This window comes from Drosophila suzukii, chromosome 3 (assembly GCF_043229965.1).
Source record: "Drosophila suzukii chromosome 3, CBGP_Dsuzu_IsoJpt1.0, whole genome shotgun sequence".
Lineage (NCBI taxonomy): Eukaryota > Metazoa > Arthropoda > Insecta > Diptera > Drosophilidae > Drosophila > Drosophila suzukii.
Window position 1 is genome coordinate 89,401,359 of NC_092082.1, and position 23,446 is coordinate 89,424,804.

The 23,446-nt window shown below is 39.1% G+C and overlaps 1 protein-coding gene across 1 annotated transcript in view; it reads right to left on the bottom strand.

Annotated features, from left to right (window-relative positions):
• Window positions 1–23,101, bottom strand: part of T48 (FU domain-containing protein T48) — a 31,245-nt gene extending 8,144 nt beyond the window's left edge. Inside the window, exons 1-2 of the mRNA XM_036819497.3 lie at window positions 22,795–23,101; window positions 20,619–21,204 (exon numbers count right to left, since the gene is read on the bottom strand). Of these exons, the coding sequence (XP_036675392.3) occupies window positions 20,619–20,880 (262 nt within the window). The 5' untranslated portion in view covers window positions 20,881–21,204; window positions 22,795–23,101. The remainder of the gene's footprint in view (window positions 1–20,618; window positions 21,205–22,794) is intronic.
• Between the last annotated feature and the right edge of the window lie 345 nt (window positions 23,102–23,446).

Genomic DNA, 23,446 nt, shown 5'->3' on the forward strand with positions numbered 1-23,446 from the left:
ATATAATTAGTTATTTGTATGCTTCCTTCTCCTCTGCCGATGAAGAAGTGCTGATAAAAGGTTGATTTATGCACCAGGCATTTCCTCCGCACACAGTTTAGGTTTACAAGACAGCACACAAAAACCTTTGTGTGGACTCAAAACCTGGTTCAATCAATTATGATGGTTATCCTTTCTTTGCTTTGGCCATAGAAATTGTTTGACAAACGGTAGCTGGAGATTTTCTTTCACCAAAAATGAGAGTAGCAACTTCGACAGAAACGGCTTCCGTAATTTTTTTTTGTGAAAAAAAAAGCAGAAAACCCTGGGCCGACAAGAGATCCACAAATGAGCAGAGTCATCGGACAGGGGGACTCAGGGGAGACCTCTGAAAATACAAAGAAAACAGCAGAAACATGTTGGCACGAAGTCCAAACTTATCCAAGGTAGCCCAGACATGTCGCCTGACTTTCTTTTTAAGGTCGGCTCATTAAAAAATGTTTTACGTTTCTTTCTTTTCGGGACTCACTGACTGACTGACAGGCGAAATAATTAAGTTTCTGAGCGAATGATAAGGAGAGCGTGTTACAAAATGTGTAACAAATGCGTAGAAAGTAACATTGTTTTTTGGTCCCTTATGCATATTCAAGAGTGGGCTTTGCACGCCCGATAAGGTGTCAATAATAATGCGGCAGCCGACAGCTTCCACATGTCACACAAGTCATAGCCAACCAAACCAGCCAAGAGTACTTGACCGAATTCCGCACAGACAAGACGAGAAACAAACAGACAATCGGTCAGTCCCACAAAAAGTGGAATGAGCGCTAAAAAAATATCTTTAAAGAGCCAGACAAAACACATAATGCGGAAAAAACGCCGTGAATAAGAACTTGCAACTTGCAGCAGCAGTATAATTATGCCCAGCGGAGAACCACATGAGAATTATACGCCCCTCTTCGCAGAGATCTTGGGTTAAGAGTGCCGTAAAGACTGCAATTTGCAAATCAAACAAAGTCGGAATCGGACATGGCACATTACTTTTACAGAATTTTGAATGCCCAAATTTTAACTGTCAATAAGTCACTAGTTTGTATAGTTCTTAACAATACATTTAAGTTACGATAGTTAAAAAGCAATTCTTCATAATTATACATTTAGGTTAAGATAGTAAAAAAAACCATTCTTAGTAGTCCTATTTAGTTCAAAACATTTCAGTTTCCAAAGTTTGAAAAAGCCTAATATCTAGTTCTTAAATCAATAGACTCCTATTTAAATTCCTCAAACATCCATTGAGTTCAATTCGAGCTTATAAAAAATCTAGTTCAACAAGAGCATCTCCATAAAGCTCCAGAAAATACCCCTTCAATTGACTTGATGGCCTAAAGTCATATTGCTCATTTGAAGACTTGCCCAAATACACTTAAGAACCCATCCACTGAGATTTGTTTGCCCCGATTTTGGAGTCGGGAAAAGCTTAGCCCTTTTCCCGATGCACCATTACATGAATTCCCAACTGCAGAGCCCGCATGAGCAGATGGAAAATAAATATTTTCACACATGGCAGCTCGGCGGCAACAGAAATATTTCGCTGTCATGGTTAAAGCAAAGACACAAGAAATATATATAGGTGTATCTACATATATGTTGATCATAATCTGCCGGCGAACACGACGACGTCACAATGTCGCCACCATTTTTGGGGAGGGAGGTCCGAGATCCCAGATCCGAGGATCGTGCTCCAAAGAGGGGAGAAATATGGCAAAAATCGTGCAAATAAAGGAAAATAAAGCAGGCGCACATGGGGCATACATATGTGGAAAGCTCGGAAAATGCTTCCTTGAAAGGTGTGTGAGTGTGTGTGTATGTTTGAACAATTAATTTTGCTTTTTCGACTCGCATCTCGGGGAGTTGGGGACTCTTTTCCAGATGAAAAATCCTCGTGGAGCTCAGAATGCGGGCAGCTCCATTGGCATTAAAAGATGCCAAGCAATGTCAGCTCGTATTTATGGCTCCCAGCAACAATCGGAGCATCTCATCGGCCATGTCCCAGATGATCATCGCCATCACGATTATGATGATGACCATTTTGGCTGCGAAGTTCTATCGGGAAAGTCGAAGGCTGGCTGGCTGGATGGCCTGGCTGCAATGCGGATTTCCACGGAAAGCCAATTTGATGACGCCAATAAAATGCGCTCACCGGCAATTGATTGTTGTCGACGCGACCACAGACATGCGCTTCTAATGGCTCGAAAGCCCGCTCGGATTCGGATTTGGACTCGAAGTGGATCGCATCGCATCGGATCTCATCCCATCGGATCGGGCCTGGCCAACTCAGATCGGGCCACCGCCAAGAAACCGCAGCTGCCTTTAGAGCCACACAGCGACAATGCGGCAACAACTCGAATAATACAGCTGACAACTCCAGTGCCACTTGAGCCTTCAAAACTTGCAGCTTGAAGTGCATTTCGAGAAAAACACAATGAAAAGAGCTCAAGAATGCTGTCAGGCCAAAGGGTGTTTCAACTACAAGTTATCCTATACATTTCAAGAACTTCCTAACTCAGAACTAAGGAACAGACTTTAAGAAACATTAGATCATGCTAAAGATGACCATGATCTATGATCTATGATCTATGACCAAATCCATATGACTAAATCCATTAATATTTTCCTTTTCAATATTAAAGGAATACTATGGATCAAAAACATTTTTCGTTCGTCTCTACGAATTTTTATACAATTATTTAAGCTTGCCAAACCCTCTTTATAGATTGTTATAATGTATTATAAGCCCTAAAAGTCTTGTATATAGAAACATATGCCCATCATACCCCACCGCGATTTTAATATTTTCCAGGGTATAACACATCACACAGAAATATGGTCCACAGAGGCTTGAAAGCTCTTCAGAGCATTGAATATGAAAAATACTTGAGAAATGCATCAACATTTTCTGTTCCCATTTGGCAGTTTGAGCTCAAGGTAATGTACGATTCGGTTTTGTAATTATGAAAAATGAATCTAGGCCTCCTGACCCGCGATCCCCGACTGAACTGAATTCAATTCCTATCTTCAAAAGCCAAACTTTCACCAAAAAAATAAAGGAAAAAGAGAGTATATGAAACAAACTTTCCAACTTTGACTAATTAATGATTCCCCCAAAATGCGTAGCAAATTTAGGTGTCAGAATTTGTTTCAGCCGAGAAAATTGTTGTTCATGTTGCTGCTGTGCTGTTGCTGTTGCTGTTGCTGCTGTGACTGCAACATGTCGTCGAACATTAGTGCAGTAGGTCACTCAGTCAGCCGTTTGGCTTGGGCGTGTCTTGTCTATATTGTTAATGCCATTAAACCGTGGCCCGTAGACTGGAAATTTTGTTTAAATTGAAACGCCCACGCGCCGCGGAAAAGCCACAACAACACTTGTCAAACAAGAGAGCGCAACGCAAATGTTTGAACACATGTCTATGTAAATGCAACCCACAGCAATTGCACTTTGAACGCTGCTTTTAATTACCCAAAACAAAAAGCGACTCGGTAATGCTGAAATAAAGAACCAAAGGCCCACTGGGTCTCTGAAGTTGGTTTATGAGTACCCAAGAAATCGAGCTTTCGAAGTGAACGGTGCCCAGCAACAAGTCCATATAAGTGCACCATGGGCCAAGTTAGTGCTGCACTTTTGGTTAAAAAACGCCCAGAGACAGTGGGATTATTTCCATAAAATGGGCTGATATTGCAAAATCGATTAGGTGGTTTCAACTAAATTGACTTAAATACCTTTTCAAGATTTTTATAATAAAGGATCTTGACTAAAAATCCTAACTAACGACACAATTTTTTTAACCTTTTAGGATTAACTTTAGTTGAATATGCATCGATAAGTCAGGATCTATATAGTTCTTTCGAATATTTAAATTCAAGACTAGAAGTAATTCTTCTAAAGAATATCCTCTCCTATCCACTTTTTTTAAACTTTTTAAAATATCTAACCAAAATTTTATGACAGTCGTATGCTTTCTTAAACACCATTTTTCAGAAAAATAAAACTGTTTGAAAAATATCGTAATTTTCTTGGGGTGTGATCATGATATCGTCACCCCAATTATAAGCTTTTAATAGACGCCAGCCGAAAGCCATAACCATTAATCAAAAAACATAATCTAGCACTTGCCCCTTCACGATTTGCCCACTGTTAACTAGAAGGTATTTCCGCTCCCCCCCTAAATTCTCAACCAAAACCCACAACAAGTGGCACATGCGCAGCAGCCAAGCGGAAATGACCGCAAATTGTGGCAATAATTGCGATCGCACGTCGACGCTGCAGTTTACCCGAAAAACAAAAATTACTAAATTCAATCCAAGTTGGTTTTCTCTTTTATTAATTCGCTGCTTTTTTGGTTTCTCTATCTATCTGCGTTGGCGCCGTAGTTGAAAATAAAAAGTTGCTTAAATCAACAGAAATTAGCAGAGGGCTGTGTGCAGTGGCGGAGAATGAAAGGGGGTTTTAGAGGGGGCTAGGAAATTGCCGCTGTCAAAATAATCCGTGGAGGTGGGTTTGCAGCGGACAAGCGCAAGTGTCATTCAATGACATTTTTATGATGGACATAATAATACATTTTCATAAAATGTAACATTTTCATTTTACCATGATTATGAAATTTCCGCCGGCAAATTGTTTGTCAGGGAAGGAGGGCAAATCATCTTAAAGGGGGAGAGGGAGGAGGAAACCACTCTCAGAAAAAAACCGCATTTGGCCAAAAAGCAAATGCACTCCGAGCCTCGACTTCGACTTTGGCTTTTTGGTCTGGCCCAAACGCATTGACATGGCTGACACATGTTTCGGTTTTGGTTTTCGCTTGAGCAACTTAATTTGAATACGCTTTTGGCACTTGGCTAATGAATAATTTTTCAGTTTTTCCCGCTTTTCCTTCTGGCTATAAGTGTATGCAACCACGATCTATCCATGAATACGGTTGTTGAGTTTACCTGCAAGGGAAAAGAAAGAGAAACATTAGTTTTCATGAAGGAAGCTAGATTGAAGAGCAAAGGTCATCGCTGAAAAATTTAAAACAATTTTCGTTCGGCGACAATTTGCCATTGCTGACACCCACATCGAGTTATCTCTGGCTAATTGATTGAGTTCAACAAGTTGAAGAAATAATAAAAATCAATTTAAAAGTTTCATTTTGGGGTCAAGCGCGCCGCTGACTTGCCGCTTGTGATGGCAAAATCAGCTGAAAAACCACATATTGCGAAAAATATTGTTGAAAAATTAAGTTTACAGTTTTGCAGTTGCATGTTGTTTGTGTTGTTGTCATTAACACGCCAATTTAAAGCTATTCATTCACAAATTGTTTGTAGTTTTGATTTGGCAACTCATTCGGCGCCTGATCGGTATTGAAACGTGCCCCGAAATGTTCAATCAAAAACACATTACGTCAATTTTTGATTTCCAATCCATCGATTGTAGAAAGAAATCGAAGCGTTCGCCTGAAATTGCGCAATGAACCGCCAAACATTCGTAAACATTGCGTGACATAATAATTTTTAATAATATACAATTTTTTGTCTCTGTGCCAAGCGAACTTGAACTTGGGTTCAACTGGCACATCAAAGCATGAAATCATGCGTAAATAAATTGTGTTAAAGTGTTCGTAAATGATCAATAAAAACCTAGATGAGCTACTCCCCAAAAACTGATTCAGTCAGGGTCTAAAGAAATAATGGTATATATTAGTTTTATAATAGATATTCTAGGAATCTAGAATCTAGTTTTATTTGACTACTCTTTGTCATCAAATATTTAATGTTGATGATTCAACGGGTTTGCCTGTTTTAAATTCAATTAAAATTAAATGTATAGTCCGACTCAGGGGTTCTTTTTATTGTTTAACTATTTCCCCGACACCTTTTCCACTATTTTTCTTCTCCCATACACTTTAAATTCCACTTGTTACGCTGGACATGTAAAAAGTATTCAACACTCTCGAAATGGAAACTTCCAAAAGTAATAAAAATGAAGAAATACAACAAAATTTTAGAGGTTCAATGCTCTTTATCACATCGTGAACGACCTTTCCCAGGCTTCTGAGTTCAAGTAGTTATATGTATGTGAGGATCGAATGACATGAGTGTTCTAGAAAATGATTTCATCATCAATGTTTTTAATATTATTATTTCTATATTAAAAAGTCATCAAAAATGTAGGTCAATGCCTATAATTATATGTATTCATACTTATCTGGTCTAGTTCCAAACATAGATAATCCCATTTATATATAAATTCTATTACTTAGCTCAACGATTACACCTATCTCAACGAATATCAATAAAAGATAATGCCTAATGCCTAGACCCAATGATCTGTAAACTTATTTAAATTCAGGTCAATGCCTGACTTGTATCAACAATTGATAAGCACAGTATATCAAGCAAAACTATCTACCTTAATCTCAGAATTGTTGGAAGAGTATGTAATAGTCTCGATGGATTCTTCAAAGTTAGGTGCACTTTATGACTCCTCTACTGCCTATTTGCCTGACCCCTTTTTCTCATGCGAGACTGAGAAGTGAATGATAAGCTGTGGTGCATATTAGCATTGGCAAAGCTCTATCCATTAGTCACGATTCAGTTGATTATATAACATCGGCAGGAACCCGTCCGGGGCCCCCAAGTCATCGCATTTGCAATCGGAAAGCGGTGTTCTATGTAATAAGCAGCTTGACTACCCAGTGAATGCAAAACACCCAGATTGGCTAATTGCAAATCAGAAACAACACACCTCCCGCACATATGATATCATCATCACCGCTTTGGCATTGCATTCTTATTTCCAGATATCGCCTCTCTCTCAAGTGTGAAGCCAACCGAAATTGATTTATTATCCGCTCAATGAGACTCTTTAATTACTATATGCGAAACGGAGGGTATAAATTTTGAGCCCAGAAGAGAAACCATTTTTCAGTAATTTTTGTTTATGGTCAAAATATTACAAAACTGGCCAAAATTTATGGAGGAAACGCTGAGAATTCCGCCTGGCGTCTGCCGTTCAATGTCAGGCGGCGTTTGTTTAAACTGAACTTTCAGATACCACAGATATATATATCTGTATCTGTATCTGTTAATCTGCCTTTGCTCATCCACCACATAAATTGAGCAAGTTTTTCGGCCGTGTAAATTGGTTCTGTAAGTGGCGGCCATTCACTGCGAAAAATAAATGGAAAATGAGGAAAAATGAAAACATTTTGCGCCGCCAAGTGCTAGAGTTTCTCCCCCTTCATTCGATTCTACGGATTCCATGGCCTTTAATTAAGAGGCTCGCGAACGTTTAACGGTTCTTTGGTTAGGCAAATGCGAGCAAATGCATAAATTGTGGGGTATTTATAAGATACAAGTCGAGATCCGTCGATTAGCTATCCTTGCTTTTGCATTTCAGTTGCATTTGCACTTGCCGAATACAGTTGGCGAAATTAAAACGATTCCCCTGCGAAAAGAATAAATATGAAAACTAGTTTTGGGATCCCAGCAGCTTATGCGGAGAAATCTGCGAAACCAGATTCTCAGAGCTGTTCAACGGATTGGCATAATCTGAGCTAATTCTGGAATGAATGTCCCCGGTCTAAGTCATTAACGCTATATTAATGCAATCATTAATCAAAGGAAAAGAATCCCGCTTTAGAGTGACAAAACGATTATGCAAATAAGAGATGTTTCCATTTGGCAACTTTAATGTGAGATTTCTTTAAAGGTTAATGATATTCATGGTTCCTCAAAGAAATTATAAATCAACTTATATGGAAAATAAAAAATTTGAAGGCATATTTCTGGGTTTCTTATATAGCTAGAAAAATTTTATTTATATTTGTGACAAAAACTGGAATGCTTCAATGGCTAATATTCAAAAATACGCGTTATTTATAAGATTTAAAGACTTATAAGTATATTGCTATACCATTTAAATAATAACAAAAAAAACATATTTCCTAACTTATATCACTGACTGTATTTTTTGCAATGTGTTTCTTTTTCAGCTGGCTTGCAATTTTCGAGTTTGCCTGGGAAAACGTTTTGCTGGCCAAGATTGGGGCACCAACCAGGTCCAAAGAGCCTCCCCTCTCCGCTTTTGGCCAACATTCCCTACCAATTTCCCGTAGTGGCCAATTGCAAAGTTCTGCTGGCGGCAGAGACCTGTCTTCAAATTTATGCACATTTTTTGTATTGGCATTTGTTTTAGTTGGTGGCTCGTGAAAATTCCGTTTCTGATAATTAAACACATTTTGTGCTCCCTGCAGTTGCATTCTTTCTGGGGCTTTGTTATTGTTTTCGTACCGTTCGGTCGATGTGCCACAAACATTTCAAAACTTAATTGAATTAAATTGTTGATTGAGGCGATGAAAATGAATTTTCATTTGGGGCCAGCAGCACTCAAACAGTCAGCTAGTTGGATAGACAGACGAACGGTTCTCCAAGTGGATTTTCACGTTCTGATCTTGTTGGTTCAATGAGTTTGCATTGTGTCAATCAGAGTTTGGTCGAAACAGAAGCGGAAATCGCCAAGAAAAGCCGGCTGCAAATGAAATGCCATCGACTTGGCCAAAGGCACGTATTTAGTTAAGTTGAAGTACGATGGAAGGCAAAGCCCAAATGGAAACTTCCGCCTCAAAAAAGTTTAGAAGAAGGAAGCTGAGTGTTAAGCTCGAGGAAGAGGCAATTTCTGGTCAAAACCAAGCCCTTTTAACTACCTGCTAAGCATTATCATTTAGTTAATATCTTCTCTTAGCCTTAACTCTGGTTTTGGCCTGCGCCGCTGGCCGAAGATTAAGTCGCGTTTGCCCAACTTAGAAACAAATTCACGAAAAATCCACAAAAAAGAATAACAACAGAAAACTTCTTCTTTGGCCAAGAACCAGTTTATGTGGCCAAAACAAGTTTGGGTTCGTTATTTTTTTTCTGTTTTTTTTTTTGCCAAAAGTTGAGGCTATTAAAGCGCCGCCGCCAAGTTTGCAGCTGTCCAAGAGGCCATATGAAGCCATAAAGAAAATTTACCCAAGCCAAAAATTTCTTTATAATGAAATTTTGTAGGCTTCCCAGAGGCGATTGGTGGGCATGGCCACACTTTCAAAATTAGTCGTCAGTTCATGTTAAATTAATTTTCACAGAAATGCTGCATCGGGCAACTGTTTGCTGTCGTTGGTTGCATCTGCCACTGTGACTGCAACTGCATGTGGCAGATACAGTTGTGGTCAAGATGGGAATACTAGAACATATAAAGAACCTTAAAAAAGGATTAGAAAAGTTGGGATAAGGGAAGATCCGTTTTCACACTACTATTACTCAAGTATTCTCATTTTAAAGTAATATTTAAATGATAATAATAAAAGATTATTAGAAAATAATTTTTTCATAATATTGAAAAATTCTGGATTCCCTATGACCGTATGTTCCCTATATTTAAACTCACTGACTAAAGTAATTTTAGAAAGTGATGGCAACCTACAGCATATCCGAATATCAGTTGTTTAGCCGTAAACTCTTTTTCTGTAGGTTGCCATGAAACCTTTAAATAGTTCAAACAGTTAGTCGAATTTAAGCAAGTGTTATAGGGCTATAGTATTATACACTAGGAATTAGAGATATCCAACCCTATTTTTATCAACCAGTTTCCTAAAATATATTAGAAGTATAGAAAATCTACATATTTTTGTGACCACCTCTGTGGATAGTAAGTTCTGACTCTTGAACCGAGCAAGTACCGCAAGCTGCAGCCGATCAGGAAAAGGCGATAAAGCCCACGAAGACGGGGACTTGTGCCTCCTGCAGAACAATGCTCCGTGGCTGTTCTGTTGCCACAAGAGGCAAGAGCCAAGAGGCAAGATGGAAGATGGAGGAGACGACCCGAGATCAATGACACCATGATGAGCATTTGGGTGGATGTGGATGCTGTGCCTCCTTTGGGCACTGCAGCTTCTGCCGGCTGTCATTCTGCGGCACGGAAGAAAGTTTCCACAGTTCCACAGATCGTGAGTGACTAACAGACGGACTGACTAACAAACTAACAGACCGACTTGCTGACTAACTGACAAACCAACCGACTTAGAACACAAACTGTTTGTGTGCCTTCAAGATGCCAGGAGTTGTCTTCTGTCTTCTGTCTTCCGACTGCCAGTTTGCCGAGTCGTGACACCGAACAAATGTCAGCACTTGCGGGCGTGCGGCTTTGACTTTGAGCCAAGCCCAAAGCCGAAAGCCAAGCTCCAACTCAACCAATCAATTATCTTGGCCTAGCCGCGAAATTTGATATGGCTATGATGGGTTTCCATCCCGCTAATGTGCGTTCTCTCCTCCGGGCGGCAATGACACACGAGGCTCAAAGACAGCCGCCTTTTGAACCGATACGGGAGATACGAAAGTGTAACTGTAAACACTGGACTACTAAACAAAGCCCCAGATGCCCTAACCTTGGTCGCCTTAACCTCTGTCTTGGCCATTCATTGATCGGCAATCGACACGCCCACAAACTGGTCACAAAACCGCACATGGTCAAGCGTCCGAGATTCGAGATACAAGATATAGTCAAGTATCACGGCGCCCGCTATATTTAGATCAAAACATTAAGATACAACGGGCCACAGTGCGTCTCGAAAATATTGAATTTCAATAGTCATTAGCTAAAGCTGTTATAAGCTTGTTAATGGTAATTATTGAAAGACAGATTAATTGGTAAACTGGGTTAATTGGTAAGATGTTGCTTTGAAGATTAGTTTTACAGATTAGGTTCTAGTTTTTGTACGTATTTTAATAAGGAATGAAAAGATTGATTTTCTATTTTATACATCTTTTAGAATAGGAAACACACAAAATATTTACATATATCTCTCAGTGTACTCAGTGTTAATATATATATTCTAAAAAAAATACTACTCGTATTGTTGGTAGAAATTTTTTTATTCCTTAACTTTTTAAAACCACTGTGAAGCACATATAAAATTTCAATCGTTTGTGGCTGGCCATGGTGAGACAATCGAATGTCAACGATCGCAAAGACAATAAAAAGACAGAAAAGACATTCCAAGCCTACAAAACATGGGTAAACTGAAGTGGTTTCCCTTCCTTCCCACTTTATGATATTGGGAGCTTCTCGTTTTGTTAGAGTGGCGCACGAACGATCGATCATCAATCACCGCAATATGGCCCAAAATCTGTTTTGGCCATGTCTCTTTGAAGCACTTTGGTCGGCAAGTTAAATGTGGGCCTTGGCTATTGCAATTATTTCAAAGTATAGAGCGGTGCGGATGAGGGTTCATTAGGGAAAAAAGTCTTTGACCTGCAAATAATAATATCTTCATTTTTTGGCAGGAACCGAGAGTCTATTATTAAGCGTAAATTTAGATCAGATCTGACAGAAGTGTTGAGAGATTTATGATTGCCGAAGGCCTCTTCAGATCTGTGACAGATATCTCGGGAATGGGAATGGGAATGGAGAGATCTCGAGATCGCGGGATCGAAAGAGTTCTGGCCAATGGAACATGAAATTCACATTCACTTCACCGATCTCTGGGCAAAACAATTTTAATGGTCGATCGAGCGTGTCGAACTGTTTGTTGACATGGACAACTGGCCCGCTGGCTGGGTATCTCATGGATACCCATGTATCTTGTATCTATAGCTTTCATATTGGTTTCTTTTCATGTTCTCGCCTCCTTCGCTGTCTATTTCTGTGGCTAATTAACTTGTTGCCCGAATGTGAACGCATTTCTCTCTCGCTCCTAACACTTTTGTTTCTTGTTAAATAAATTGAGGGTGGGTAAGGAAAATGAGCGGCACGCTTATAAATTCATTTTCATGGGACATCAAACGTCAAATTGGGCTGTGGTGAAAGTTCAGAACGGTCTTGTGATATCTGGAGAGTTCAGAGAACTCTTGCCATAAATTTGCTTTAATTATCTCCCCATTTAACCTGGATTCTTTCTTTTAAGGGGGACTGGTTCATTAGCTAAAAGTTTTCGTGCATAAATTATGCGATATATTTCATAAATTATAAAAAATGTGAAATAGGCAGCTGGCGAAAAACAAAAGAAATTGATCATTTCGTGTAGTCATCCAAGAAGTGCGGTTCGTTCACCTGTAACTCAGTCGATGATAATCGTATGCGAACAAAGAGCCAGAAAAGCCCCCGAGGGGTAGGTGGGGAATTTCGGGGAGTTCTGGAGTGTGGGGAGGTACCATATACCGAATATACCGTTAGAAACGTGATAAGCCATTCGGCCACTAACGGGACATGTGGAAATATGTGCATAAATTGGTCGAAATTATGACAAAACACGGCGAGAAGTGTGGAACAATGTACATATCAAGTGGATAAGTTCTTGATCCCCATCAATATCAATCGATGGCACTCGAAACTGATCGTCTTCGATGGAGCTATGGAAAGTTTTCATTTGCATATCAATGATAGAACACAGATACAGATACATGTTGCATTTGGAAATTTCCGAATTGAATGATGAAAACTCATTTTATACAGGCATATCTTAAATATTACTGCATTTTAATTGAACAGATGCAGCAAGAACCATTGGTTTTAATCAAAATATGTGGAATTTTTATGATCTTACAAATTGAACAATGAAAAAGATTTAGAAAATATTTAAAGAGGCTTTGATTTTTGGATAAAATAAATACCTTTCTATAGTAGCTTTACTTGTTATTGACTTATAAAGATTTTTGTATAGTTTATAAATAAAAGAACGAATAATTTATTCATAAGATAGCAGAACTGGTTCAGAAAATACTCGAAGACGAATTTAATGTTTTTAAAAATATTACAACATTTAATTGAGCACATGTAGAATTTTTATGAATTCACGACCGAAACAATGAAAACCCACTTCAGCAAGCATATATGTTAAATGTTACTACATTTTAATGAAGCGCATTGGTTACTTTTCTGTCCGCCAGTTTTCAAGCATGTAAACGCGACTATAAAATAACCATTTTATGACTCAACCACGGGACACCCCCGACCTCGTCGGTGTAACTAAAAAGTCGTTTAAATAACTAATTTTAATGCCGCAGCGAAGAGAGCGGCGAAAAGAAAATCCCAAAATAATTCGAACAGCATTTGTCGCCATGTCGCCGATGATGAAATTTTCATTGGCGCCAAACTGATATTTTTGGGGGCTTACAATTGAAAGAAAAGTTTTTAATAGCCCAAAATATTTGGGTTATTTTCGAATGTGAATGTTCGGAGGCATTTAAATGCTGATCAAAATATTGCGACCACTGCGCAGAGATTACCTTGTAAGCGGCTTAGAGAAGATCCCCACAATGCAAACAGCGAGCTCGTTGCCACAGATCTCCGCCAGTCCAGACCAATATCAACAATGGCGCTATCGGCCGATAAGATATGGCCCTGCACAACTCACGACCCAACTGGGTGGCAAACAGGGCGGGAACCCCCTCCCCCAGGGGGTGGGGCTGCATGCCATAAATTGGCATAAATTAGCCAGTCGTCGTCGAATTAGTCGAAGCAAGGTAAGCGGGCCTCACAACACTAGCAATGCAAATTTCTGCTGCACCGGAAAAATAGTATCCATAAATATTCATATTTTTATCAAAATATAACATTTTTACTTTACTTAAACAATAGGATATGAAAAATATATTTTTAGCCATATTTATATCTTCATTGGAGAAATCATGATCTTATAGATCTCATAATTTTTCCAGTGATCCAAATAATAAATGTAAATATTTCAAAAGAACAGGTGTAAGGTGCCAGAGTAATAAATAAATTACTTTGATAAGTTGAATAAATTAATACGTTATAGTAATACCTGTTTTCCTAATAGCTAGAGAATATTATTCTATGCCTACTATCTACTGTTAGGAATGAATAAATATATTTTTCGAACTTAAAAATATTAATTATATTAGTATTTTAAAATCCATACTAATCTTGAGTCAAAGATTATTGCCAATAAATACCAATTTTTTTAAGTTTTCTGCTTAAGTTTTCATAATTTTTCCAGCTTGGTGCAGTTTTTGTGGTCGCGCCTTTTGGCGAGATTTGCGTAACTGAATGAGTTAGGAACTGACTGACTGATGGATGTGCCCCCAGCTCATTCCGATTTAATTTTATGCACTTGGCTGTCTGCAATAATTGACTGTTTATTGGCAACAGCCCGTCGATGTCGGCTCTCGGCTTTTTGATCATTTATCGGATCACTCGGCTTATAATTCGCACTGGCTGCCTATTCTGTCATATGGCACTTCGATCTTGAATCCCTGAGGGTGTGTTGCCGTGACAAATTGCTCAGTGCGGAAGCAATTTCTGTTAAACATTTCAGCTGCGAAATTGGTAATTTTTCCCCTTGTATTTTTATAGCCAATAATTGTGGCTTTGACTTTGATTTCCGTGTGGGTGCCATGGCAGGCGAAAAAAGCAGCAGAAAACTGCAGAAAAGTTGAGAGATGGCTGGCGCCTCGGGTGGAGGTCAAAGCGATGTTAAACGATTGGGAAATTGCTAAAATAAATGCAGAAAATATTTTAACGTTTAATGGGTACAGTATGGGAAGGTGGAGCAGGGTCTTTTTCTATTAAAAGCCTTCGGGAGATTATAAATTACTATACATTTTTAGTATTAATCATGTATCAGTAGAAAAACCTAATCGATGACAAATTCAGAAGATATTCCTACCTTCCTTTGGGAACCATCACAAAGCAATGTCACTGTTTGTACATTTACCCATATCTTGAGGTTGTACCATTAATTTATGGATCTTCTTCAGCATGTGCATACAAAGGCCAAAAAAAGAAAGCCAAATTTCTAGGTCATTGTATAAGAAGCCAAAAAGGAAAAAGCCAAAAACAAACAAACAAACAAACCAGCGAGCAGCAGCAGACAAAAAGCAATGTGTTCCCTGGAACAAAAGTTATTTATGCAACTTGAATGTTGCGGTTGCACGCCGAAGTTCAAATGTCAAGTGAAAGAAAAGGAGAGGTATCCATAAATATATGTAGAAAGAAAGGGAGACACAGCCAGAACATAAGTCAAAACTTGAAATAAAACATCTGTGCAACTGCTGGAGACCCAGAGATTTCTATTTCAATTAGACGAACTGTTGCATGTGGGACGTCAGAACCGAACCATAATGAATACACAATAATGTTGTTAATTTTCAGTTTAGTTGGTCGTTTTTTTTTTATTTTGTGGCTGCACATGCCTTGCATCTGCATGTGCATCTGAATCTGAATCTACATCTGCCCGCATCTTGCAGCTGCGTTCTCGTCAAGTTTCCAAATGAACTTCAACTGCTGCGCCGAGATTCAAATTTAATGACTTCGCTTTTCAATTTACGAGATGTTTATGGCAAACAGCCAGCCGGCTATCAGCGAGCCAAATAAACCAACAGAGACACAATCAAATTACACTCGAAAGCCCAACAAAGGCACACCCAAAAAAATCAGATTGGAATATCTAACGTTTAACTGGAAAAGGTTTTCTATATGCTTATAATATTCTGGGATATATGTAGATATTTGAAAAAAATTTGCATATGAAACTATAATATCTTGTTAAAAATATCATACGGTAAAAAAAAAATTAGTATTCATAAACTATCATCAAATATTATACCGTTTATAGTATACCATTCTAACCAACTTAGTTCCCGAAAAAATTATAACCTCAAGATCCTAAGAGTATAATGTACTTTAAGTTTAGCCAGCTTTAAATATTCAAACATCCTAATTGTAGATATCAAATATCATCCCATACCTACTACACCATTTATACTTAGTATGCCAATAACCTACTTAATACCTGAAAAATACATTAATATAAAAAACGTATAAATGTAATATACCTTAAGCATAACAAGCCTTAAATATTGAAATATCCCAATTTTAGATATCCCAAATATGGAAATATTGATCCTAACATAGAAAAATTATATAAATAACATATAAATATAAATACCTTATGGACAGCAATCTTTAAACATCAGAATGAATATTTATTATTCCCTACATTTTGTTTCCGTGCACTCTACAAAATCTTATTAGCATTAAGAGCGACACGATCGAGCTACAAGAGATCGGCGCCGGATCGAAACGCCTACGTCACGAGTATATATCGCCTCCACCACTGCCTTATTTTGCCGGAATTCTGTAGGAAAAGAGACAGACTGATCGCAGGCGAAAGAGACGCGGCTAGATAACAATTGATTTCTGAGATTTTGTTGCGTTTATGGCATATTTTTATGGCACTTTTGGGTTTCTTTTGAATCTCTGTTGTCTTCCACTCATTGGGTAACATTCACTTTTTGTTTGGCACTTTCTTTCTAATCGAAAGTTGGTATTTAGCTGCGTGAATATGTGTGGGAGGAGTTTTTTTTCTATCTTTATTTTTTTAATGGGGAGGGAAATGCGTTGGCCGCCAGTTTCGGTTACTTTTCAAATTAAAAACCAGCGAGGGAGAAAAGCGCAGAAAGAAAAACATTTCCAAGACACCTGTTTACGGTGTGTTGTCTTTTGTTTGCCAATGCAATTTCAAGGGGGAGCCGGGTTAAATTGTTAAATTCAACGTAGGTGGTTCGTTTGTGGCCCCAAAAATTGTTGCACTTTGCTTCGGTTTTGTGTTTTGTTAGTTGTTTTCTTAGTTGTTGTCTTGTCTCTCGACTTGTCCCGTGGCCAAAACAGCAAACAATGCTTGGTTGCAGATAAAAATCTACCAAATTTGCCTACCTATATAGAAAGTCATGGTGCTGTGTATGCACTGCAGCGAAAAGTTTATAGATTGGGATAAACAAATCGAAAAGAATATGTACTCCAGCCCCAGAGACTTGCACAATTTATCCATTAACCGTACATATATACATATACCCGTTTGTTCTTTTTTTGAATGTAAAATTAAAAACAAATAAATAGCAACAACAAACGGTTGGTAAAATAAACAATGGGAAAATGGGAAAAATCAGTGAGGGGATGGAGGAGAGGCGTAGGTTCAACACAACAGGTTCGGGCCATAAAATGGGAAGAAACCGTTTCATTTTTCCTGACTTTTCGCAAAAGGTGTAAACACGAGGCCCCTGAGGTGGGAGGTACACACAGTGCAGCGTGGATGGAGGCCAGACACTTGCGCACACTAAACGATTGGGTTTTCAGGTGTTAAAAACTGAAAAACTACCTGTGCGATGCACAGACTCCGATTCCCAGTCCGATTTCGGAGCATGAAATCGCTGGCCGTGCTGGAAAATGCCATGAAATGGGCTTTCGTCAAATTAGCGTGGCAGCGTTAACCGATGGTCGGGATGGATATGGATTCGGATGGACCGATGCTGAGGGCGAAATGCATCTAACAGATGCATCTGTGCACCTTCTCTGTGGGATATTTCGCACTTTGTTCCCTCACATTCTAGGTTTCTGTTCTCCGCTCTGTTCTGTGCTATTCTCTGATCTCTAGGGTCGTTTGCCCTGGCATTTGCTACCTGCTGATGCTGACTTGATTTATATATTTTTACTGCAAAACTGCATTCGGTTTTTATCTGTATCTGCATTTGCATGACACAAAACCTGGCCGGAGCCCTGTTATCTAACTCGAAGAATGCCCGTTCCCTGACTTTGGCACTTGATCTACACATATACCGCTCAAGATGAAGCCGACTCCCGAGCACTGAATGCTGGGGAGACTCCGCTCCGGCTGAGGCCTCATAAATTCTCTCGTCGTTTAGTTTTTACGATTGTCGGCTGGCTTTGTTTGACCGAGGTACATACAGCCATGGTCAAGATAATAGCAATAGAGTTTTGAATGGGAAAAGTCCCTTGAGTCAAGGGAATTTTCTCAAGGTTTTACACTATTAACATTTTTTTACCTTTGATAATTTTTTTAAATCTTATTTTTTGAGTTTCTTTGTTAAAAGAGCCTTAAATCAAGGGAATTTTCTCAAGGTTTTACAGTACCTTTGAAAATTGTTTTTACATCTTTATTTAAATATATATCTCAGAACTTATTTGGCGTAATATTGAAACTTTTAAGCTGAACATTAGAATTAAATAAAAAAATATTTTGGGTATGAAATGATACAAAAATGTTGAATCACTAGAAATTTTTTATCAAGTTAAATGTAAATGGATTTTTGCAGTTGTTAAACTACTTTTCAGTGCTCTTATCTTGACCCCAACTGTAGACACTCGCACATACAGCCAGCAACACGAACTCACAGATACAGGCCGCTTGTATCTTTCGACGTTGGCCTATCTAAATACATGCTGAAGAGTTGAAGTGCCAGGGACCCCAAGCAGAAACGAAGAAACGGCAGCGACAACAGCCTCCTGCCAAGATCTCTGCGCCTGCGTACTGTACTCGGCAACTTGGGAACTTGGAAACTCGGGGAACTTGGCACTCCGACCAAGACCAAGACCAAGACCAAAACCAAACCAAAACCAAGACCAAGAAAAGAGCTGAGGCTACCAAAAACTGGTACCTGGGCCAAAGTTTGCGTGCTTCGCTGAAATCTTAACGCTGGACCCGGCACCCGAAAAAAACTCACAGAACTTTCAGGTAAGGTCCCCTGTAGGCATTTAATATTTTTGGCCAATGCCCAGGAATTGGAATGAATGAGAGATCGAGGAAGGGAAAAAACTCAATATTAATGGTGCATCCAAATTTATTCACGAGGGCGTGCAACTATTTTAACGGTCTTTAGGTTTAGTTTTCTTCTTTCAGTTCTTTTAGAAATCCAGGAAATCGGCCTATTAAACGGAAAATTGACTGTGAAATTGTAATGGGTTTTTAGCTCTAGAAATTCGATACTTCCCTAGCATGGTTGTCACCCACAGAATCTTCTTGCCCCTATCCAAATCTGATCTAAATCTAGCTTGAGGTTTATGGAAGCAACCAATCCCAAATCCAACCAGCATATCGGCCCACGAAAGTGTTTTGCCTTTAATTATGACACATTTAAGAAAGCCCAAAATGTAAGTTTAACCAAGTCTCGAAATTGCTGTCGAGTCATAAGTTGAGGGCCACAGAAAAAACTCCAAAAGAAAAGGCCGACCGAGGGAGATAGGGATAGGAGAAAGGAGTGAGAGACTTGACGAAAGTACTTTCATTTTCACGCTCATAAAATGGGACTACCATAAAACTTAAAAATGTTGTCGTAAAAACTTAAAAATCAGAAACGTACCCAGTGAGGGCCAAGTTAAGCGGCTTAAATGACATTTAAATCAGTCAAAATAAGGGGAAAAGCACACACAGAATTCAGACGGCCAAAAGACACTCGAGACTTGAGATACTGGAGATCCCTTTCACTGGGCTCTCAAGTTAAAGACAGGACAGGAAGTTCGCACTTTGGCAAAGATCGAAGAACCCCAAAATGGGGAATGAAAATTAAAACTATAAAGAAACCCCGGGGAGAGCCATTCCAGCACACGTCTTTGTATATCTCCCCGTGATTACGCTTTAATCTCGTTATAATGAGGCAGGAAAATTGCTTGGCGGATGTGCCGAGCGTGCCCGAAACGGGAATGGGATTGGAGTAGGGATTGCAATTGGGACGGGTACCTTATGGGTATGGCTATGGGGTTTGAACCGGCAACCTGGATGGAGCTGCGGTTGACATCCTGGTTGCCAGCTGGGCAGCACTCATCTCTCTGAGATTGTATTACCAGGGAAAAAAGGGAAGAAACCCGGGGAGGACCGACTTAAACCAGAGCAGACACAATGCAAAAGGGAGAGACAACCGGCAGACAGCAAATACACTTGTTTAAGTAATCTGTTCCTCACTTGTATTTCTTTTTTTTCCTTTTTTTGTGAAATATGATGCCGCCGAGGCGCAGGTCGTAAACAAACCAGAGACACGATCGGTAGGCAGAAAAGGGTCCCAGGAAAGAGTTGTGCGATAAGGTTAGATAAGCGCCGGTACACATATGAAGGCTTGTATACCTGAACCGACCAAGTGAACACTTCCTTCTTCCCGCAGTGGAGCACACTCACTCTTTTTTGGGGTTCTCTTCGGGCTTCTTGATAAGGCGACCATGAATGGAGGTTGTATACTTATAATACTGGGAAGAATTGGGATGATAACCCCACTTATTCCATTAGGTTGCGAGGATGATATAGGGGCAGCTCATTTGGAGACAGTTTTTACTAATATGGAGTAAGAAATTTAAAAATGTAAAGTAAACTGATAAACCTAAGAGGTCATTTTGGGAACCATTTTTGAAACAGGAAATATTAACCTCTAGAAAATAAATAAAGTCTGTTTGGGTTCATATAAAGTATACCATATTTATAAACATCTAAATTAAACAAATAATGAAATTGTAAACAAATTCCAGAAATAAACAAAATATTTTTGTGAACTGAAAATGTTACCAAACAATTTAAATTGCATGGAGAAGGAATAAGGGTACCAATTTTTATTTTTTTGAAACGTAATAGTGTCCTACTTTAAATGATTTCATGCTTCTTAATTATAATTGTAGTGTACGATTCACAGAAACTCGAAAAGTATAGATGCTTTTGAAATAAAACCCACATCTAGGATCTCAGCAGTTTCCTTTTTCATCAATGTTTAAAGTTATAATAGTATAAATAATATTTAACATTTATTTTTAGCCCTTGGCTTATGAAACCCACCTGAACCTGGCAGAACCACCGATGACTCCGACTTGAAGCCCCCGTTTAGACCGCTGCTGCTGCTGGTGGGCTTCTCCAGCCCCACGTCCAGGGTGGTGGACCCATCCAGATCGACGAGGGTGTTGCCGGGATGCGTGTGTACCGCGCTGCGATACTCCTTCGCGAAGGGCGTGGCAGCCTGTGCCGCCCCCACGGTTAGCACTAGGACCAGCCAGGACATGGCGGATCCTCTGGATTTTCTGGCCCCTTCGCCCGACCACATTGCACCACAGTCACTCACGTCACATAGACGAAACCAGTCGATGGGAATTATTATTATTATTATTATTATTTAGACGACGCGTGACACTTTCAATTAACACCGCTCAGCGGTTGCCGCCGAATGCGCAAAAAATGTGTGACTTTTGATCATTAAATTAGTTAGAGTCGTCGGCCGACTTGACTTTGATGGGGCACTCGACGACGTTTGCTCTATTTTCGCACTTCTTACTCTTTTTTCCGCCAGTTAGGGAAATTATGTGTGTCAGCAATTAGTGGCAACGAGACGATCGTCCAAGTCACTAAAGTGTGTCAGACGTTTTTGGCACTGCAAAGATAAGGGACATAAACAGTGGGATTAGTTTGGTGCGAATCAGAAGTTCACATATGCATGCAAATCACTTTTCAAGAGTTCCACAGGGGCAGCTGGAGAGCTATAAAACTGATTGGGGAAAGCTTGACAAGTATTTATAGCATCTGCATTGGTGGCTAGGGAGTTAGGGGTTTTAATTCTAAGGGAATTTTATCAAGTTCAAGGGGAATTTTTCTAGTAAATAATTAAATATTACAAGTCAAATGGAGCGGAAGTATTATTAAGAAGATTTTGCTCTGTTATTTCTAAGTTATAACCTTCTGTTGATATTTAAACAAATAATATTTGTAATATCGTAATAGAAAAGTTAAGATCTTAAATTTTTTTTATATTAAATCAACCACTGTAGCTCTGTATATGGGGTTACAAACTAACACACATGTGCATTCGTCACTATTTTGTTTACTGCCCTTTCATTACTATTCCCCACTCGCATTTATAACGGCATCGCGACAACACACATTGCCAACAGCTGTTTTTCGTGGTTGTTAAGTTGATAATTGGTAAGTACGCGACATTTCTATCAATCAAAAGCAAAAATCCGCGTTCATTTCCATAACAGTTTTCCCATAATCTGCTGCGCATGCGCAAGGATGTAATGCAAACGAGCCCACGAGAAATCCCGCGGTGGGAATTAGGGAATCAAAAGAAATCCCACAATAAACCCCTCGAAAGCCTCCGCCCACGCCTGTGAATGTGCGAGCGGGACGGGCGAGGGGAAAGGAGTTCCTGTGTGCGAGCGAGAGGGCAGTATGCACCCTTAGCGCCGCTCATAAATGTCAATGGAAACGAAAAGGCTGTTTTTGTTTTTTTTCCTCGTTGTTTTTGGTTGGAAAACAGAATGAAATAACATGTGGGTTTCGGATTATTAAACTTCGTTTGCTGGAGAGACCTACACATGGAAAAAATACAAAAACCAATGTTCTAGGGTTTTTATAATCAGTTTTGCAATTGGAAAAAATGTGATCTTTTTCGAAAACCCAGAACTAGTTACTTTATGTTGTTCATTTTTTAATTATAGATTTGCTACAAGCATTTTAAACTTTAAATTCACGCTTTAAATTAATCAGTGTTGTTAGAAAATTCATTTTAGAACCAGAAATGTCAATATCCACCTTTTTGTGATTTTTTTTTGCAAGCACCTTTCTGCATTTTATTTTTCTGTGTATCCAGAAGATATTTTTTAATTGAGCTCAAAAAATATTTAAAAAAAAACACTGAAAAACAGCCAAAAATTTGCATATGTCAGTGTAACAAAAACCGAAATTGATGGATGGCAAAAAGACTGCGACTCAAAATCACACACTTGCGGGCCAAAGCCAAATAAGCTCTAAACGAAACGAGTTTTAACAAAATATTTTTGCATTGCACAAACAGAAAGCCGTCAAGAAACAAACACAAGCACAAACAGCCATTCAATTAAAATCCGAACGGAAAATAACAAACAAAAGTCGGTGCAGATTTTTGTCTCTGCCTGTTGTTGCCTGTTTTGTTCAACAAAAAAAATCGAAATTGGCTGAAATCGAAGGGATGCTCCATTTATACCTTTTTTACACCACTTGTTGGTCTTTGTTTATTGTTATTATTCTTTATTGGCACTTTCGGGGGCTGCAACAGCTGCGCGAACTAACGGTGCTTGCGAATCGAAGGGCGCAGCGTAGGCGGGTGAAAACATAACCGTAATCGTTCGTTTTCTTTTGTTGTTTTGAGCACTATCATTGATATTTTTTCGCAAAACACATATTTATATTATCCACAAACGATTTCGAATTCGACTTCTCGCGCGCGCTATATAGAATGAAGCGCCGGCAACCGATCGTTCCGCTTCGAATTTTGAATTTGAAATGCCGAAGATTTCAGAGTTGCTTCAGTTTATAAAGGTGACAAGGTGACCAAAGCGGCGAAGACTATTAATCCCGTATTAACTAGGGCTACCAGTTTTTACGAACACATTTTTCAGATTATCTTTTTCAGCTGAAATTAAAACATTAATATTAAATGAAATCGCGTATTGAAATTTTAAAACAAATCAATCTTTATTATGAATTGAAAAATTATCGGTTTGTGTCTTTGCTTAACAGATCAGCGATCCACAAATTTGTCATCACTAGTTGGGTTGACAACACCGCTAGCCAACTGAATGGGTGAGTAACTCCGCTAAGTCTAACCAGGGCTGCAAACATACTTCCCCTCAAAA